The sequence below is a fragment of the Marmota marmota genome, unplaced genomic scaffold (assembly GCF_001458135.2).
Source record: "Marmota marmota marmota unplaced genomic scaffold, marMar, whole genome shotgun sequence".
In the NCBI taxonomy this organism is placed as follows: domain Eukaryota; kingdom Metazoa; phylum Chordata; class Mammalia; order Rodentia; family Sciuridae; genus Marmota; species Marmota marmota.
This window is the reverse complement of record NW_026000174.1, coordinates 32,353,550-32,373,636: the sequence shown is the minus strand read 5'-3', so window position 1 is coordinate 32,373,636 and position 20,087 is coordinate 32,353,550. Positions and strand designations below refer to the sequence as shown.

The following is a 20,087-nucleotide window of genomic DNA, read 5'->3' as shown; positions in this document are numbered from 1 at the left end:
CAGGTGTTCAGTGTTTGCACTCCAACAAGAGACCTATTTCCAGGACTCTGAAGAAGGTGGCCTGTTCAGCCAGAAGGGGCAGAGCAGCTTCTTGGCAACCAAACTAATGCTATACTTAGTGGTGTGTAATCAGCTAAAATTCTCATCTGGATCCTACTGGACGCTGGGGTTGAGAAAGTGGTGAAAGGCAGGGCTAGAGATTTTAGGCAAATAATAAAACAAAGAACATCCCTTTATTGGCCTTATTACACCCAAAAGAAATTCTAGGTGAGTAATGTGACCTTAAAGAGAAGCCAGACCAGACCATGTGAATCTGGGGTGGGGAAGGCATGAACATCCCCGCATCTTCCAGCTCTTCCTTTCTTCCCACTGCCTCCTTCCATTATCTGGGAGAGATAACAAACCATGCATGGGCTGGGCATGTGCTTCCAATTAGATATCTTCCCAGCTAGCTCCTGTTTCCTTTATCTTTCAGAGCTGAGCACATCGTGGGAACAGACACTAGATTTCAGGTTTCCTCCAAGCCCGCCCCTCCCCTCTCCTTTCATATGCATGTGCATTTGCATGACTCTCGAATTAACTGGGAACAGCCTGCCAGAGCAGTGGTGCCTGCACTGAAGCCTCCTGCTATTCAGTAGGGAAAGCAGTCACAAACAGGTTCCCTCCTGCCCCAGGAACCAAGTGTGGGTAACAGGCTGATGTCCTGTAACCACATGGTTTCTCCCTCACTAGCCAGGCAGATCCTGGATTGGGTCTCCCCACAGGGAAGCTTTTCAGAAAAGAAAACTCTGGTTAGAAGAGGCACCTGGAGCTGGCAAAGTGGGGGCAGTTAGCTCAATATGGATTTGAACATGAATGAATGAAGACAGCTACAAAGGGTAGCTCTCCCTTTACTTTTAAATGAGAGTTCAGTGAGAAGTCAACACAGACACTAGTCATAGCACTGGAGGAGAATCCAACCCAGCAGTGATTTTTGTTTGGATGCTACAGGAGCGATGTGAAGAAAAAAACCAAGAGTAGCAGTTTATCAGTTTCCACAACCACACAAAACACCAGAATATAAGAGAATGAAGGAGGGAATGGTATAGCACAGGGGTTCAACTGAGGGTTCTGGGGTGAAGCCATCAGGTTCTAATCCTCATTCTTCCACTTTCTGTGTGACTTTTGGCATATTACCCAACATTCTAAATTTTAGTTTTCGTCATCTGTAAAACAGAGATAATGACATGAGCTACCTCATGAAGACTGATGTGAGGATTAAATAAGATAATGCATTCCAACTGGTGAATTAAAATAACAGTAGATATAACAATGTAACTGGCTTTTCCCATACCCCAGAAAGCATCCTAGGATTCAGGATAGGATGCAGCAGGGAGGGAGGTCAAAGTCTGAATCTGAGAGAATTAGTGAGCAAACTTATTTTGCTCCCTGGTAAGCCAGGGCATCCCAAAACAAAGACAAGACAGAGATGCCCTGCTGTTTTCTATTCATGCTTCAGATCTTTATAACTCAAGAGAAAACAAATCCCACACTAGTAATTTTTAGCAGCAAAAACAACAAAAAGCACAGCACACATGAATGAGATGCAGGTGAGGACAGATTAGCGCCAGGACAAAGCAAGAAAGAAATTCGTCATTAAATTGTCACAAAAACTACCTAGAAACTCACCTTTCTCTAAATCTGAATGGACTCTGGTGACCAAGCAGTCAAAGGCAAAGATCAAATGAGCAGCATGTACACCTCCAACTAACTCCCATGCTGTCACTCACACACACACACACACACACACACACACACACACACACACACAAACAATCCCACAGTCACTTTCCAAACTTGCCACCACTGGATCATTAGCCAAAGCATGTTTGGTTTTCTGGAACTGCAAACACGAAACAGGGAGAGGAATCAAAAGGAAAGTCAGCCAGCACAGAAGGAACAAAGGAACAGTGGATTGGGTTTAAACCATGCTTTGCAGGACACAGAGAAAGTCTAACCTAGAGATCTTTTTCTGACCCAGAGTGAAGCGGATGATTTTGCTCTGAGATGAGTCCTTGGATGAGGCACTGCATGATAGGGAAGAAAAGAGTGGAACAGATGAGTGAGGAGAGAAAAGATACATTAGACACACAAACCTTAAGAGCCTAGCACAAGGAGGCTTTTTCCCCTCCACACACTTTTTTCCTTCTACGTCCAGCTTCACTGATACAATATATTTCCAATATGAAGAAAGTGCAATCAAAACTATTTAAGAACTTTTATGCTTCCCCCCTTAAATACCAATATCTTTCCTGCTTCCAGTCACCACAGGTTTTCTTCATACCTTTCTAAAATTACAAGATGTTTAAAGTATAAAGTATTTACAAGGCATAAAATAAAGATGCTTAGGTAAAATATTACTTTATACTTTTCTGAAACATTGAGATGTATCTATTTCATAGGCATGTTCAACTGAGGTACTTCTCAGGTACATAACCTCAACAGTCCATAAAGTCAATCCCAAACAAAGGTATAGGTGCTGTAAATTTTGCTGGTCTTAGAAATATTTGCTTTTACTGCTATAGAAATGACCGCTTAAAGCCTGTTGAAATTTTGAATTCTGGTGGTCTTTTTTTGGACCATAAATTTGTACATATGAAGAATCTTGGTTAGGCTTAATAGAAGAACAATTTGAAGTTATTTACTGCCTTCTGAATCATAAAAGTGTTTCTCTTTCTTACATTCATGTATCTTGTACCATGATCATAAAAGGATCTGAAGTGAGAAATACAGTGTTGGTTTCAGTGTTCTTACAAAATGAAGAGAGAGAAAAGAATGGAGAGGAAAAAAAAAGTACTTTTCTAGGTTTTTTCCTAAATAACTGAATATTGATCACCGGTAAGGTAGACACAGATAGACGTGTGAGTCTTGGAGACTGTTCTAGACACTAGATGGGTGAGGAACTTCATGGGGTGATATGTGGTTCAAGTTCTCGGCCACCATGTAAATTGTGAGAGTTGCTGAGGGGAAGAGGCAGAGTGAGTCTCCACAAGGGTGCCACAGAGGAGGGCTCTGAAACCTTCCTGCCAATTTCCTGGACTTCCTTTGCAACCCTCCACAACCCCTTCATTAGCCAACTTCATGGAAAGCTGCCAAGTTGTAATGCTCACCACCCCGCAAGAAGTGCTGGACTTACATGGCTTCAAAATGGTGCCGAGGCAGGGTTCTAACAGGAGGCCCAAACAAACCCGGCGTCTGGGACTCCCATCAACATCGGACACCAATGATCAAGGGTTCGGTCATTTCCATTGGGCCTGGGTTATCAAAGCTAGAATCTGGGGCTAGCCATACAATGGCACTGAGCCAGAGATGGATCACATCATTCTTAAACTTATAGCTAGAGTGTTAGCATGGGATCTCACATCACTAGACCTTGAGAACAAGATTATCCTGTGGAAGGAGCAGTAGAAATTATCCATACAAAATGGACAAAACCAGCCATCTGCAGACACAACCCAAACTGGACAAGATAAAGGTGTAAATGATGATATACAGCTACTGTGGTGCCCCACACTCTAAAGTCACCATTCTGTAGCATCAGAAAGTCAGATTGGCAGGAAACACTGTGCAGCTAGAATAAATGAATGCACAGGGTCTGGGGTTGTGGCTCAGCAGTAGAGTGCTCGCCTAGCATGTGCAAGGTGCTGGGTTCAATCCTCAGCACCACATAAAAATAAATAAATAAATAAAATAAAGGTATTGTGTCCAACTACAACTAAAACCAAAATATTTTTTAAAAAATGAATGCACAAACCTGGCTTAAGTGAGTTTGGCTTGTCTTTAGACAAAGCATTTAGTACCAAGACTTTTTTTTTTTTTTTTTCTTACAGGGAGATGGATGCTGACTAGAACATCTGGTTCTAGTAAGAAAACAAACACCTACCATGGAAACGGGTGCTTCAGGGTAGCATGGCTCAGTGACCCAAAACTGTGTGTCTGAACACATGTTCCTTGGAACCCTATACAGTGAGATGCTTTATAAAAATAGATGCTTCTTTCCACCTCGCCTTCTGCAGGTTTACAATGCACACCTGCTCCTCTCCCAGCCTTCCTCATCTCAATAAATAATACCATCACTTAGCTAATTGCTTGAGTCAGAAATCTAGGCTTCACCCGGGATTCCTCTCTTTCTCTCACTCCAGAGAAGGAATCTGTTTCCAGGCCTCTAGGCTCAAACTCCAAAATATCCTGCATGCGTCTATCTCCACACCTGTCCCACCAGCTTTATCTTAGCCACTATCCTCTCCAGGACTGCAGAAGCTTCTTAATTGGAATCCTTTCTTCCATTCTAGCCCATCTACCATTATAGTCTCCAAAGAGAAGCAATGGTGATTTTTTTAAAAAAAACTGTAAATCCAATCAAGTCTTTCTCATACTTAAGACCACCCCCATGTCTTCCTGTTATCCTTAAAGTCCAAACTCAAAACCCATATTTGACAGCAAGCACTTTGTGACCTGTCCTCAGTGCCACAACTATCTTCCCTGGACATGGTAGCGGCCCTCTTTGCTTTCAGGTTCCTCAGAGAGACCCTCCCATCAACTTAACCTAAATGAGTGACCCAGCACCTCCAAATCCCATCACTCACCATTGCCTGACATTTTCCTCCATTAATTTGCCCGTTTTTTCAGCCTCCTTTGGTAGCATGCAGGGAGCAGGTGCCTTGCCTGTCTCACTCATCCTGACTCCCATGTGCCTAGAACAGTGCTGGGCACATAGAAGGCTTTGCAGTAACTAAATACAAGAATGCACACTGGCAGTTTCAAGGATCTGAGCAGACTTGCAATAACAGTTGTAACACCCTAACCCAGGTTATCTCCCCATTTCTACCCCTTCAGAATCCTTCCCTCATAATACAACTCAAGTGAACACCCTAGGAAGTAAATAAACTCTACAGAATGCAGTTTGGGAAATGATGCCCTGATCTTTTAAGTCATCCAATGCCAAGGAACCTCTGCCCAGGGAAGGGCTTCTATGCGGGCAGGTCTCCAGGGAAAGTGGGCAGTGCCTGGCTGCATGGCTGTCTGTTCCTCATTGCTATTCCAGGCATCTCTCCTATCCCACAAATTTCCATAATGGATATAATTAGATAATTATTTAGGGGGCCTGATTCACATTACACCCATCACTGCTGGTCTGAACAGCCTCACAAGTGGGAAATCACACTTTTCGTGAGAAAAAAGCTGCAACTATCCATAAGGCAGCTGCCAGACTTGAGCAGCTTTGGGTTTTGCCCAACTACCACAGGTGACAAAGGGTATCAAGGTGTTTGAGAAGCCTTATGAGTATCAATGCTGGATTCTGGGACACTGGAAAGAAAAGGCATTACTTTGTAGCACACATTAGATAAAATCAAGCAATCACTTTGATCAATGACATCAGGTTTTAAAGCTAAAGATTGACAGAAAAGAAAACAATTATCATGAGCTTTTCCGCAGAACTTTATCATAAGCCAAGAACTTTCTAGTTCCTAACCCTCTACTTTTATTCTGCCATTAAAACAAATGATTAGCTGGGAGCAGTGGTGTACACTTGTAATCCCAGCTACTGGGAAGGCCAAGGCAGAAGGATCTAAAATTTGGGACTAGGCTCAGCAACTTAGCAAGGCCAATTCAAAATAAAAAAATTAAAAGGGCTGGGGATGTAGCTCCATGGTAAAGTACCCTTGGGTTCAATTTCTAGTACCAGGGTAAAAAAATGATTTGCATGGCGATCTTCTGCAGAGTTGTTTAGGAATGCAACTATTCTCATTGTAGTAGACAGTCACTACAGAGGCATGCCTCCTGTGCACTGCTCTGTGGTGAGTATGAGTGGCAAGCATCAGTCCCTCTGGGAAGGTTGGCAAGGTCCAGGCACTAATCCTTCAGGGATCAATCCTGTGCAATATGATTTTTCCCCAAGTTCAACATAATACAGCTCCCACCATGTAAGTTCAAGACAACCCAGTCACATTCATGGTTACTACCAATGGGGGACAACGCTCCACTTAGGGAAGGTGGCTGGCTACTCCCGGGCTAACACTTGCCACCTTTCTTTGGCATGTTTTTTCTCTCTCTGCTCTGGAAAAGTGGAGGCATCTGTTATAACAGAACTTTTACCTCCACCAAGTAAAATGACTTAGCTGTCCCACTCCAAAATCCTTACTCTGCTTTACCCAGTCATCCTCCTTTCAAAAGCATGGCTGTGTCTCTCTCATCTGTTCAATAAATTACTCCAACTTTGAGCATTCATCTTGTAGGCCAACACCCAGAAGGGGTTTGAAGTCTATTTTAGGGGCTATTTATAACATATGAGCATGTGTGTAATGGGCCTGAGTCATGGCAGGAGCAGCTAATTAGTGCTGGCTGCTGGCAATGCTGACCTATAAAAGTACACATCTCTGCCAGGCACAGGAAGAGGCCCCTTGCATCCACTTCCAAGGTCATGTGAATTCCTAACTACCAGTAGCACTTAACATTGAAGAAGTTTCAATGAAAACCATAGATGATACAAATTATAATTTAGGGTGCAAAGAACACCCGAAAAACAGGCATTTCGGCCGGCAAGGAAGGAGCCCCACCTGGACTGCATTTCGGCTTGTGCTTTTGAGGGCTGATGTGGCGCTGGCTGGTGAGGCTGGCACGGGGCTTGGGGAGTGGCTGGCACCTGTTGCTGAGGAGTGCCAGCCTGGCACTGGGAGGGGCCCCCTGCCACCTGAGACCCAGCAGGCGGCAGAGGGGAGGAGAGGTGCTGCTTCTGGGGCTGCTGCTGTTGTTGCTTGTAGCGAGAGAGGCTGAAGAAGAGGCCTAGAATGGCCTTGAGGTTCCCATTCCTGATTTCTGCAAGACAATAAAGAGACTCTTGTCAGCTGTTGGAGTCCTTTCTTTTTCCCACTCAATGGGCTGCTTCAGCCCTCACAGGAGTTTAATTCCTAGAGGATATGACAGACTTCCTGAACACTTAAATGGGATCACAGTCAATTAAACGCAGGCCAAAACCACAAAGAAATTAGCTTATTCTCCCCTCTGGGATTAGAGTGGATACACCAGGCAAGTCGAGACTGGATGTCTGGCTAGTGCCAAGAGGAAATTCTCAGTAAGGACACCACTGAAAAGCAGGCTTCCCCAGCAAGACTGTGCTTGTTCTGCAGGCAAAGCGGCCGATCCTGGACAGAGGCACTCTCTGGCACTCTGAGAGACGCACTGGTCTGGCCTGCTCTGCCAAGTTCATGTTCCAAGCCTCGAGCCACACCACGCGTGCCAAGTGGCCACCATCCCACTCCCAAATCCTCACTCTGCTTTACCCACTCACCCTTCTTTCAGATACACGGCTCTGCCTCTCCTGTCCATTGGATAAATAACTGTAATTTGGGATGGGTGTAGGGACAGACTATAAGGACTGGCTTCCATGAGGAACTCATACAAAATATCATATTAAAATAAATTAGAGCAGAGTGGGAAGCCTACTTCTGTTATTCCAGACAGTAGTTTTTAGGATGTTAAGATGCCTTTGCCTCAAGGCATGCATAAAGAGTTGTGGAGAAGAATAAAACATTTATTCGCAGGCAGAGGTTATGGATCGCCAGGGTTTCTCCATGAGCCCTTCCTCCTTTTATGCAGTATTTTAACACCAAATGCTGAAAGCAAGAAGCTAAACTGATCCTGAGGAGTAGGTACCAGGGCCACCCACAAGAAGGGACAGGAGGAGACTTGTGGGGGAAACAAACCCGGACCCCTCTGCTTCGCTGCAGCCCTGGACTGGATTTCTTCTCAAAAGGGCAAGGGGCAAAGGACACGCACCAAGGAAGCTCTGGGGCCTTGCTAGAGAGGTGGGGGGTGCACACCCTGCTTAGCACTGAGCTGGGGAAAGGCTACTCATGAAGAAACAGTGCTTCCTCCAGGGCCAGTGGAGATGCAGAGATGTGAACGGAGTCCCTTCCGAACAAGCCCTGTCCCCTGCACAGGAGGAAGAGCAGCCTGCCAGGGAGGGCATCGGTCCTGGTGTGATCTGCTGTTAGGCTGGAACTAACTACTTTCTGCTGGAGTATCCTTTTCTCCAGGCACTGGAGAAACTGACAGGACCCACCTCTGGAATCCAGCCTTCACACAGTACGTTGGGAGCCAGCAGGTTCTGATCACGGAACAGAGCCGACAGGAATACAACAGTCAGAAAACCTAAGCCATGAGTTCCAATCTGCACTCTATCAATCTTTTGCTGTGCCACCTGAGGCAAATCACTTAATATCTCTGGGTCTCAGGAAAATGACAACATCAACACCACCCAGGCCACCATACAAGGTTGTTTTGCATATCAAATGAGAATATATGTGTGAAAGTGCACCATTTATAGTGAAGGCCTTCACTGCTCTTAGTTATCTTATGTAAACAAAAGCCCCGGAATCCTGAATAAGATTATCATACAGCTCCAGGTTTGATGGAGACTCACATGAAGAAGTCACACACCTGTAGCCACCTGGGTGGACAGTGACAGGAGTGAGGGGAAAAGTTGAAATAAGCCAACAATGTTCTGGCCTGCAGTTTTGCACCTAGGAAGAAACTTGGGGAAACAGACAATTTTCTCTCAAAACTGAAATCACTGGAGGCAGAACATAATGCTAATCATGGGGAGAGAGGCAGCCTGGGTTGCCTTTTACAGTGATCAGGTTGCTGTGTGGTTTATACCAAGCACCATTACTAGTAAGAATGTGCCAGGCTGAGCTCTTCCCATGCACCATCTCTCTTAATCCTGGCCACCTGAGAACTAGGTCGTGCTCCCCTTATTTTGTTTACAGGGAAGTAGAAGTTCAGAAAGGTTTTATGACCTTTCCAAGGTAATAAATCCTGGAGCTGGGACCTAAATCCAGGTATTTCCAGCTCCAAGTCTGGTATCCTGACATGGTCTAACTTGGCTTACATGTATACCCAGTCTGTGTGATGAATTTAAAAGGAGACCAGATAATGTTCTATTTATTAAGCTAGCTCTTAGGCATATAAGTATTCTTTATTCTTCTGGTGTGTCAAACATCCCAGAACATATTTTATATGTTGTTGGAAATTTATTTATTTATTTTTATGTGGTGCTAAGGGTCAAATCCAGTGCCTCAGACGTGCTAGACGGATGCTCTACTGCTGAGCCACAACCCCAGCCCCTCTGAACATATTTTTTGAAACTATGGAAGAAAACAAAGAGGAGAGGGACTTAACAATTCAGCATATCCATGGGCTCAGGGCTGCCCACTGTGAAAAGTCAGTACATCCCTGTCAGCACCCCCGTAACCCACCAGCCAATCCTACTGCAGAAGATGGAGCCAGTGCTATCTCTGTCTCTAGCTACTGTGGTCATCAAACCATTCACTGCTCATACCGGTTTGTACCATTGTTCCTTAAAGCATGTTTAGCTGCCAAAGAGTATAATTTTCCTCTGGCAAATCCTCTTTTTCTTAGGGGATAGCACTATCACAAAGAGAAGTGATTTTCTTGGAGCCAGAAAACTCTGGGGTCAAATCTCTATAGTCCATTTGCAGACTTTGATTTGTTGCAAGATTCAGCTTCTCTGGGATTCAGTTTTCCTCTCCTGTAAAATAAGCGTATGTCGCATCGCACCTTCCTATGGGGCTCTTAGGAGAACTAAGTGAAGGTGGAAGGAGAAAAATGAGTGCAAAGCACTTGGGACCTTGCCTGACTCAAATTCACATTTTGGCTCAGAAAATATGGCCCCCCTACCTGCAGCTTCCTCAGAAACCCATTCAGGGCTCTCTACCCAAACAAAGCCCAAGAAGAGGATCGCTCCCTTCTCCCCCTAGGCCAGTCACTGGTATCTGGAAGGAAATCAGTTATGAATAATCTCATATTAGAGAAAATGCAATGGTGACTTTCTTTCTGATATTTAAAACAGCTTTATGAAGGTATTATATAATTTCTATCAATAAAGTTAGGTGTTCAAATTCAGTGTTTTTTTAAGTAAATTTAATAAATTTACTTACATTTAATAAATTTAGTTTTAGGATATTTCTATCACCCAGAAAGATTCCTTATACTCAATTGCAATTGATTCCCAAACCCACTTCTAGGCATCCACAAATACACTTTCTGATTCTACAAATTTGTCTTTTTTTGGATATTTTATGTAAATGGCATCATGTAATATGCAGTTTTTTTGCATCTGGCTTCTTTCACTTCACATCATGTTTTAAAGGTTGGACTATGTTAGAGAATTTATCAGTTTCTTTATATTGCCGAGACGCATCTCATCATATGGATACGCCATATTTTGTTTACTTATCTCACTGATGATGGACATTTAGATTGTTTCTTCTTATTTTTTTTAGATCACAAAAAAAAAAAAAATCAAGAGTGGTGGATGCTCTAAAAGTCCAGAGTCTAAACCATGGGTGGTCTACAACAGACAGTATCCAAAATAGCTAGAACCATGTTCCTTCCACATTTCCAAGGTATTTGTCTGTGTTCCACGAGGCCTGGTGAGCCAGCTCCATAGAGAAGTCTAAAAACAAAATCTGCAAGCCCACAAGAATGTTTCCCTCATGGCCCTTCCCAAGGTGTGGGAAAAGGACTATCATTTAGTGTCTGATCCACACACCTGCTCACCTTCTAGACTTCCTTCCTTCTAGAAGGAATATACACAGACCTAAGTTGTTAGGCTATCGATGACTTGTCCAAGGGGACCCTAGCTAACTGAACACTGGAATCCTGTTCTTCCTCTTCCTGCAGCCACTCTCATGCAAACTGGGACAAACTGCACAGGTCACAGTCCCATTCTGTTAGAATGTTCCATCGCCTGGTGCCTAAGTTGTTTGGTTTCTGGCTGATCTCTTTGTCCCCACTGGCTGGTCCTAATCTGCGGAGATGCTGTAGGTAACATCGGGCATCATGGGAAGTGAAACAGAGACGTTATTGTCTTTCAACATTTTTTAAGAAAAACCTCAGGCCTGGTTTCCAAAGTAATGGAATAATCCAATACAAAGAAACCTGCTCTAGCGAGTAGAATGATTTGAAGCCAAAAGTCGGGCTGCTCTGCAGCAGATCACAGGGGTGCAGGACTCCTATTTGATTCCCCACTGCTACAGTTGTGTGAGGCTCCCTGACTAACAGGGGACTGTGGTTCCTATGGTCTGTTCCTGAAGATGGATGGGCTACATAACTGACATGGGCCACCTCCCTTTCCACCCACTCCTGTGGCCCTTTGGGTCCTGCCCACAAGCCTGCCAACTGTGCTCGTCACAGGGGAGGAGGGATGAGAAGGTGGGGGCAGAGCCTCTGCGGCCACTGGGACAAAGGAACAAAAATAGTCCACTGTGTGCCCACTCAGTTGAGGTGGGCAGGAGAAATGGAAACATTCCACCTGCTGTCTTTACCCAATAGGTCCAGTGAATGCCCCTACCGTCTGGCTCAGGATGAAAGGAGGAGCAAGCTCAGTCTCTAGGTCTCTGGCCATCAGGAGAGAGCTGATCGAGTCAGTGACAGATTTCCCTTCAAAAGCACACGCTCCTCCAGAGTCACCTGCATGGCTCTTCCTGCCTCCATTTCTACAATCGGCTAGTTTGATAAAGAACCAGCCCTTTGCCTCCATGTCCCATCTGCTGACTAGGCTTCCCTTCACCTCACTTTTTCTGCCTGGCAAATGAGCTCTCATTCCAGAACACCCAGGAAAATATCACCCCTTTTGTGAAGCCCCCTGGCTGCCCCAGGTGCAGCTGACCTACCTTTTCTTGGCCACCAGTGAATCCTGTAGGTAGCAGAGCTCTCTTACTAACTGGGATCAAGGGTAGTTTTATACAATTGACTTATCAGTGACCCTCAGTACCTAACACTGTGCCTGGTATATAGGATGCACCCAGAAAATACAAAAGAATGTGCATTACCCTGGACCTCTGCTTCTCCACTGAAGGAGGTTGGGGATTCAGGGTCAAGTAGTACAAAGCCCAGGTGATCTCAAAAATGGCCAAAGATGAGGGCCATTCTCCCTCCCAGGGGCAGGTTGACAGACAGCTGTGACAGGTGGAGTTCCTGTCAGGAAGGATTAGAGGGTGGATCTTGAACATCACCTCAGGGAAGGAGAGGTCTAAGCCCACAGGACCCTGGCAAGGCTCTAAGAGCACAGAGATGTGTCTGAGCTTCAAGTTGCAGGAACACTGAGGGGGCAGGAGGTCTGGGCCAGGGAAGGCTCACACCAGCAGCACCTCCAGGGCTGGGTGGCTGCAATTGCTGCCCCCAGGCACCCGCTGTTTGAGCCCGGGAACAAAGGCTCTCTGTGGCTCTCTAACGCGCAGGTTGGAGCAGGCCTGTGCTGCAACCTGCAAGGACAGGTGCACACACCTTCCTGGTTGTGAAGCAGCTGCAGTCACTGGGAAAGGGTGGAGATGTACCTATGGGGCTTTCCAACCACCATGTGTTTGTTTTTCATCAGAGGAGGCACCCCAGGGCACTCAATCATCTTCAAAAGGAAAAAAAAACATTAAAACTACATGATTCTTTTAAACACTAATGCTTTTCTAATAGATATGCAGGTGGCTGGAGACAGCAGGCCCCTGAATCAGCAAAGGAGGGCAGCTTAGCCACTGCCCATGGGTGCATGTAGCATCCCGTGTATAACTCCAGCTCTTTGGGCCTTTGTTTCCTAATCTGCTTACTGGGGATAATGGCAACACTGACCTCAGTGAGTTGCCAGGGGATTAAATAAGACACGAATGCTCAGTGACTGACACATGGTATGTTCTCAATAAACTGATCCCATCCTATCATCCCACAAGAGGTCAGGTGAGATATTCCCTGAACCCTGAAATTGTGAATTATTTGATGACAAAGGGCTCTAAGTTTCCTCTCTCTTTATAATGTCAAGGAGACTTTCGTAGTTCAGATTCAGCCTCAGCACCAAATACCATCATTGCTCCCTAACCTCCCCTCCAAAGAAATCCATATAAGATCTAATAACAGAATGTCATTTTGGAGGATGATGCTTGATGATCATGGAGACAGGAGAACTCCTCCCCTCCCCAAGGAACATGTGGAAGTCAGAGGGGTGAAGGCCCCAAAAGAATCAAAGTGGGGGTGCTGATAAGAAAAGGAACCTGGCCTTCCAGTCTCAAGTTGCAAATCTGCTTAGCAGACTCAGCCAATCTGCCTCTGGGCCACCTAAGTAGGGGGGAAAGAACTTGTGTGCTGGGGGACTGCTTCCAGGTGATAGGAGTCCTGCTCCACCCTTGCTCCTGGAAAATGGAGCATGTTTTCCTGCTGGTTCCATGTCAGACACTGGGGTTTGTGAGACCATGGTGAGAGGGCTGGCTGAACCTTACCAAAGAACTACCAGTGGCCTAAAAGCAGCATGGGAGTGAGTCCCATCAGTAGGGCATGCTGAGCCCACCTGGGACGGTGACCATTACGGTGACCAAGAGGAAGATGGCAACTTCACCAGCGCAGAACCCTACCTCCTCCACTGCCCAAACCCTGCAGTCTTGGGCACAGGAATCAGGATAGGAGAGAGGAAGGGAAGCCTTGCCACCGTGCCCCATTCCCCTTCGACTTCCTGCAGGCTGGGGGGTGTGGGGGAGGAAAAGAGCTTTGAGTAGAGAAATTTAAAAAGGAATGAGACTGAGTCAAAAACATGGACATAAAGCTATGCTAATAACTGAACGTGACTGAACAGTTATGGATTCTGGCCAAGATATCATTAAGTGAGTCTCGACCCAGCAGGGAAGATGGGGGTTCAATACAACACAGTTGGGGGCTGTTATTGAAATAGTGTAAAACCACTTTGTAGTTACATCCCAGAGTCAATCACCTCAACACACTGTTCCAATATGTTCTCCTGTGCTCAGGTCCCACAGGTCAGCCCAACATCAAAAAGGGGCAGAGGGCAGAATGTCTCCTTGCACACTGTGCCACTGAGGGCCACACAACACCTTCTCAAACCACGTTCCAGGGAACAAAGAGCTCTAAACCCAATTTCTTTCACCTATATATGGCACATGCAGATTTTATTCATCTGTCATCCCAGAAAATGCCATAAAGATGAGCTCTGAAATCACACTAGCCTGGGTTCAAATCCTGCCTTTTCCACTCTCTAGTGACATGCCTCAGGGGTGTCACTCATATCCTTTAAGCCAAAGTTTCGTATCTGTAAACTAAGGGTTTTATAAACTCCAGCTTCAGTTGTGAGAACAGAAGTCAACATAGATAAACCCTTAGGAGCACAGTTGGCAATTATTCATTATTCAACAAATACTTATTGCAGAGGTTTCTATGCTTTAGAGTACAGAGAGGATGGGGCAGATGTGGGGAACAAATGAGACAGAGGGCAAGACAATGGGTAGGTGCTGAGCAATTGGGGGCAGGAGAAAGCAGGCCTGCAGGATCTGCATCCCCCAAGGCCTTGATACTAATCATAATTCTAGAAAAGTCCCTGTGGTGCTCTACTTGGGGGACATTGACCTGAACCTGGGGTCCATTTGTTCTCTGGAAACTAGGAGGAACATGTCCTGCCACCTACTGGTCAGCCCAAGAACTCCCCACCAGGAGGAAATCCTGTGTTCTCTCAATGGGAATTTGCATCTCCCTGCCACCACCACCACCACCTGTGCCCCAGCAGTGAGCATTCTACATGGATGATGGCCCACACCCTAAGGCAGAGAAGTCTTCCAGGGATCCTCCTGTAAGAGCAGGGATTAAGACTGACCACATTACAGGTGCTTCTCAGGCCTCTCAAAGCAGAATGACCATGCCTGCCTGGGGACAGGTCCAGTGTAGTAGAGTTCCCAAACTATTTGAACAGTCATGTTACACCTAGAAGCCATTAACATCAGTTATTTATGCCACCCACCCCCAATGCTGGAAGAGACTACAGCTGAGGAACACAGCCAGAAAAACCAAGCTTTCACCAACTAGCAGAGCAAAGTTGAGGAACGAACCCCATAGAGAATCCATCACATTTCCAAACTTACCTGCTCCACTTGACTGCTTCTCTCCTCACTGCTCCCCTCTGCCTCACCCTGGCCCCTCCCTGCGGTCCATGCTCACACACCTCTTTTCAAAAAGCACCCTTGCTTGGAAAAGGTGTACCATCTGAGATGCTTTACCTGTTCTGGGAAAGCTGGAGGCAGGTGCAGCCTAATGAGTTTGGGAGGACACGGGGCCTATGGCAGAGTCTGAGCTGGCAGCTGCTTGTATTTACAAACAGGAGAGAGAGTGAATGATTCCAGGTTAGGTGTTGCCTCAGGAGGTTGAGGATTCCGACCAGTCAGCTCCAGACCCATACATAATTTAACTGTAAAATGCTAGCAAATGCTAACGTGCTAATTAGCCACCAAATTTAAGTTAATTAAAAACTAATCCGGATGTAGAAATATAGTAATGCATTAATAAATCTCATGCTTTTTTTTTTCCCCCTTAAGAGCAAGGACAAGTGCTGCTTCTCTAATAAAAGATAAGGCTTAAGCATTTTCCCCTGGGAGCTGTACAGTTTAGCATGTGCTGCGGTTAAAGTGTTTTCTCTCCCACAGATAAGACCTGACTTGATAATTAACTGAGCCACCAGACAGACAGATTCAGCATTGTTGAAGCCAGTCCTTCTTCAACAGGAGCAGCTCACCCCCTCAGTGGCTTCCAGATGGCTGGTATGGCTGCAGATGTGACTGCCATTCTTAGAGTGATTCTTTGGGTTATCCTAAAGTTGGTTGAGGCTAGGCAAGGAAACAAAACCAGAGGAGTCTACCAACATCCCTTCACCATGGTAACAGCACCAGTAAGTACCAAGCAGGTGGGCAGTGCTGACAGCAAAAAGGCAGCAGCAGGAAAAGCCCTCTCACTCACCTTCTGCAGACAGCCCCTGGATGTTTATCCCCTTAGCTGCCAGGAAATTCAAGCAGGCATCTATGTTTTCAATCTGGTAGGGGGGAAAGAAAACAACAATTTGTATTTAATATTCAGCCTTCTCCCAAGCCATCTCTCATTAGGAACCAAGAGCAAATGGAATGCTGTCAAAACAGCCAATGGATGGAAGGATGGATGGACGGACGGATGGATGCAGCACAGGACTCCTCTTTGTCTGTGCTTGCTCAGGGAAAGGTTACCTAATATCCCAACCACACAGTGCCAAAATTCAAGGCCTTGGATTGCTCACAGCTGCCAAAAATAACCAGGGTGGAATGAGAGCTCTCATCTTGATCAGTGTCACCAATGCAATCCTGAAAATTTGAACAGCTGTCAGGAAAAATGGAGATGGGGACGAGGTTGGTGTGCCCACCCATCTCCCAGCACCTGGGAGAAATTTCCAGCCACCCAAGCAGCAGACAGTCAGATGCACAAATGGTGAACGGGAGTTTCAGCAGGAATCTGGGTAGAGCTTACTCACAAAATTCTCAGGATGGCAGACGTTGCGATGACGAGAGAGGGTTATGGCCTCCCAAACCTCTCTGTCCTTTGTGCTCTCTGTAGCAAGAAGAGACTCCCTGCCAGGGTCTGGGAGGCCTCCCAGGTTTGCTGGAACTGAAGCCACAGCCAAGGGCGAGCTGATAGCTAGCTCTCACAAGAGAACAATTAGGTCATCCCCAAAGGTTTGATCTGACTTCAGTTGTCAGGGCGAATTATTTTTTTGGTTTAAAGGAAAATGTTCTGGCTTGATTAATGTCACTGATGACCATAAATAAAAGAAATTGCTTTTGACCTGCACAGGGATCTTTGAATTTCACATAATTTGCATCTCACTTATAAGAACTCCACTCTCCTCGGCAATCGCTCCATCTCACGCGCCTTCCCAGGCTCTATCGACATTCTTATGCACTCAAACCAGTATTTAACCCGAGAAGTTTATTTTGAGCTAATAAACAGTTGTCTTTCACAGTGTACATGTCTCCATGCTGCCTCCCCATCCTCAAGCAAATTCTTGAGGCCCCTCATAGCCACAGAAAGTGCAAAGCATCTACATTTTAAGAGCCCTAATTTGAGTGGAGTCTGGCTCTGAGAGTCCTCCTGAAGTTCACATCTACTCTCCCACTGAGGTTGGCATTTTCCTCCTCTACCCCAGTCTTCACATCTTTCAAATGCATTAAATGAAGCTATGGGGCAAAACTGTGCCCCTTCTATAAGAATCCACTCTGTTCTGAGCGTGAAGTTACTGTATCTGTGCATCTTTGGCGCGGGTTTTCATCTCTTTCCCAGCATCTAGCCCACCTTGAAGTGTCCTCATCTGGCAGACAATTTCTTATTTCTAGAAAAAGGAGAAGAATGCAATTTCTTGCAAACAAAGCAAATGCCAATATTGTAAGTTATGCCTGCCACTATGCAGAAAATCAGCCCTTATAAAGGAGGAGGAAAATGATACTGCTTTTAATCTTTCTTCAGTAAGTCCCAGTAACATTCAAGTACTATCATCTTGGAGGAAGAGGAAAAGAAGGAGGAGAATGGCTACCAGTGCCCTATGATGTTTTGGAGCAAAATGCTTCCATGTGTAAGTGTAATAAAAATATCTTTGCTATTTTATCCTATTATCAAACTCTGCTTTTAAGAGAAATTATTAGCTAGAAAGGAAAATGTTAACTCTCATCCCTTGTCTCCTCTGTTGTACACAGTAGTGAGATTCCAAAAGCACTCAAGGGAGTTTGGTAGCCTCACAAAGAGACCCCAAGTCATGATAAAATTATGAAATTCATCTTCCGCTCCTGTCTCTTCCTATAATCCTATACTACTCCTTTATTACCTCACACATGCCTGATGAAAGAGGCTTTGACAATTATGACCCCATGGAGAAAAAGAAAAAAAAAAAACTGACCATCCCTGAATCCCTGTTCATGCAAAAATTAAAAGTGGTTCTAATTGATATTTATCTTAGAAAGTGTCATGCCTGTGGGTTAATGTGCATGGGTTATGGTTTTTCAGCAATAATGCAGCATATGACACCCAAGAAATAGACATACACCAACACATTCAAGAAAAGCACTACTCTGCAGAAGAAATTTCCTTCCAAGGAGGAGAACATATATTTACTTGGCTTATTTCAGGAGCATTCAGTATACACGGTGGTGTCCTCCTGCAACCTAGCTTTTATCCATTTCAATTCAGCCATCTGCTGGGAATTCTTTTAGTGTTAAATTCTATTAAAAGCATGAATAATTATAAGTAGGTTACCTGGAATACTTCTTCTGGGGTGTTGATGCTTTTAAAGTCATTATCCTTCTGTAGAATTTCATAATTTAGATACGGTTTGGTTTGTTTGTTTGTTTGTTTGTTTTCTGGTTCTAGGGATTGGACTCAGGACACTCAATCACTGAGCCACATCCCCAGTCCTATTTTGTATTTTATTTAGAGACAGGGTCTCACTGAGTTGCTTAGTGCCTAGCCATTGCTGAGGTTGGCTTTGAACTCATGATCCTCCTGCCCCAGCCTCCAAAGTATTTCTCCATTGGAACTGGGGGATAAATGGTGAAGGAGAGGGGAGAGTTGGTTCTGTTGGAAACATTTTGGGCTACCACCATGAAGGGGAGGAGGTGGTACTCAGTAATCTGGTGGGTAGAGGCCAGAGATGATGCTAAATATCCTACGATGCACAGGACAGCCCTCTGCAACCACAAACCTTCTAATCCACACTGTTAAAGTACTGAGGTCAATAAACTCTGAGTTGTACAATCCCTTTACTCATTCATTCAGTCACCAATGTGCAGATGTCTGCTCTGGGCCAGGTCCTGAGCTCCATTCTTTTGATGGTGTTGGTTTTTGTAAGAATCCTACAATGGATAAAATGAGGTAAGGTCACAGAAATCAAAGGCAGAGCTGGGGCTGGAACACAGGAGGTCCTCCTCCCCATCTCAGGAGCCTGCATTTACATAGTCCACAGAGCCATTTGACATGGCCATCCTGGTTCCCATACAGACCAGGGAGAATCAGAACAAATAAATAGGGGGAGTGTTAAGATCCTCCTTCACTAGGTGAAAGAGGTCCCAAACCACCAAGAGCACTTTCACCCAAAAGGGTGAAGAAATCCAGGGAGCAACATACATGGCAGGATGGCACTCCCAGAAAAAGTTAAAAAGAAGATCATCATTTAAAGGATCATTCACAAGCCTATCAAGTGCCTTGAATTTTTTCCCTTCCTTCATGAACTCTGTTCACAGACATTCCTGAAGTCTCAAACCCACTCTTTAATAATGTTCCATTAAGGTTAAAAATCACTCCTGACAAGGCAGTAGAGACCTGCACTCTTTTCATCTGCACCCCAGGAGGAGAGCAAGGCTGGGAAGCAGGAAGGGGTCAGATCTGGATTCCAACCTCCTGCTTCATTTGGAAAAAGATCAGAAAGGGAGACTTGCTTTGATCCAGGCCCTCTTGTGATTAAAATTCACCTTAAAGTTTTCTTCCAAATACTCTACAGGTAAATAATCCATCTTCATGTACTATTGAAATTTCAAACTCCCACCCCACCTCAAGAGGGGAACAGCCCAAACGGCAGCACCGCAGGACCACTGCAACACAAAGATGTTCTTCTGCCATCTCTAAGGAGGCTCCTGGCTCATGTGTGATCCAGACACCCACCATGAGATGAGGATCCAGTTAAAATTGAGAGGGTGAGCGACAGAAAAGACTCCTAACCAGAAAAGTATGTAAATATGGCCAAAGTTGTTCATTAACACATAGTGGCCAATATAAACCACTTTCCAAAATTAGCTAAAAAAAAAAAAAAATCTATGTGAAGCCTAACATTCCAGTGTCACTGAAGCGGGTGGGGACTGGGTGAGAAGGCAATGGTAGTTGTTGCCATAGAAATGGGCTCAAGAGCTCTACAATCAAGTGGCTGGAGTTTGCAGCATTAGCTGGGGTGGGAAGCCCAGCCAAGGGACCACCATGTGGCTTAGAGGTCCCTGCAGCAGAAAGGTGTCATGTGAGATGTAGGAAAGGTCAAGGGAAAGAGACAGATGAAGACCAGGACACACTTGGTGCCAAACATGGGCTCCACCCTGTGCAGGCCTTTCTCCAGCCTCAGCTGGGACCTCCATCACAACGTTGAATAGTTTCTCTGCAGTCTCTGGATTTCAGTTTGCAGGGGCAACTTCCATGGGTTATGGATGTTA

The 20,087-nt window shown here is 45.3% G+C and overlaps 1 protein-coding gene across 17 annotated transcripts in view; it reads right to left on the bottom strand.

Annotated features, from left to right (window-relative positions):
* Window positions 1-20,087, bottom strand: part of Nav2 (neuron navigator 2) — a 704,255-nt gene that overhangs the window by 211,531 nt on the left and 472,637 nt on the right. For 12 of the 17 annotated variants that reach the window (XM_048788487.1, XM_048788470.1, XM_048788471.1 and 9 more), the window contains exons 4-6: window positions 15,838-15,910; window positions 6,597-6,855; window positions 1,998-2,066 (exon numbers count right to left, since the gene is read on the bottom strand). In XM_048788487.1, the coding sequence (XP_048644444.1) occupies window positions 1,998-2,066; window positions 6,597-6,855; window positions 15,838-15,910 (401 nt within the window). The remainder of the gene's footprint in view (window positions 1-1,997; window positions 2,067-6,596; window positions 6,856-15,837; window positions 15,911-20,087) is intronic. The other 5 variants (XM_048788486.1, XM_048788480.1, XM_048788482.1 and 2 more) reach the window with 1 other exon arrangement.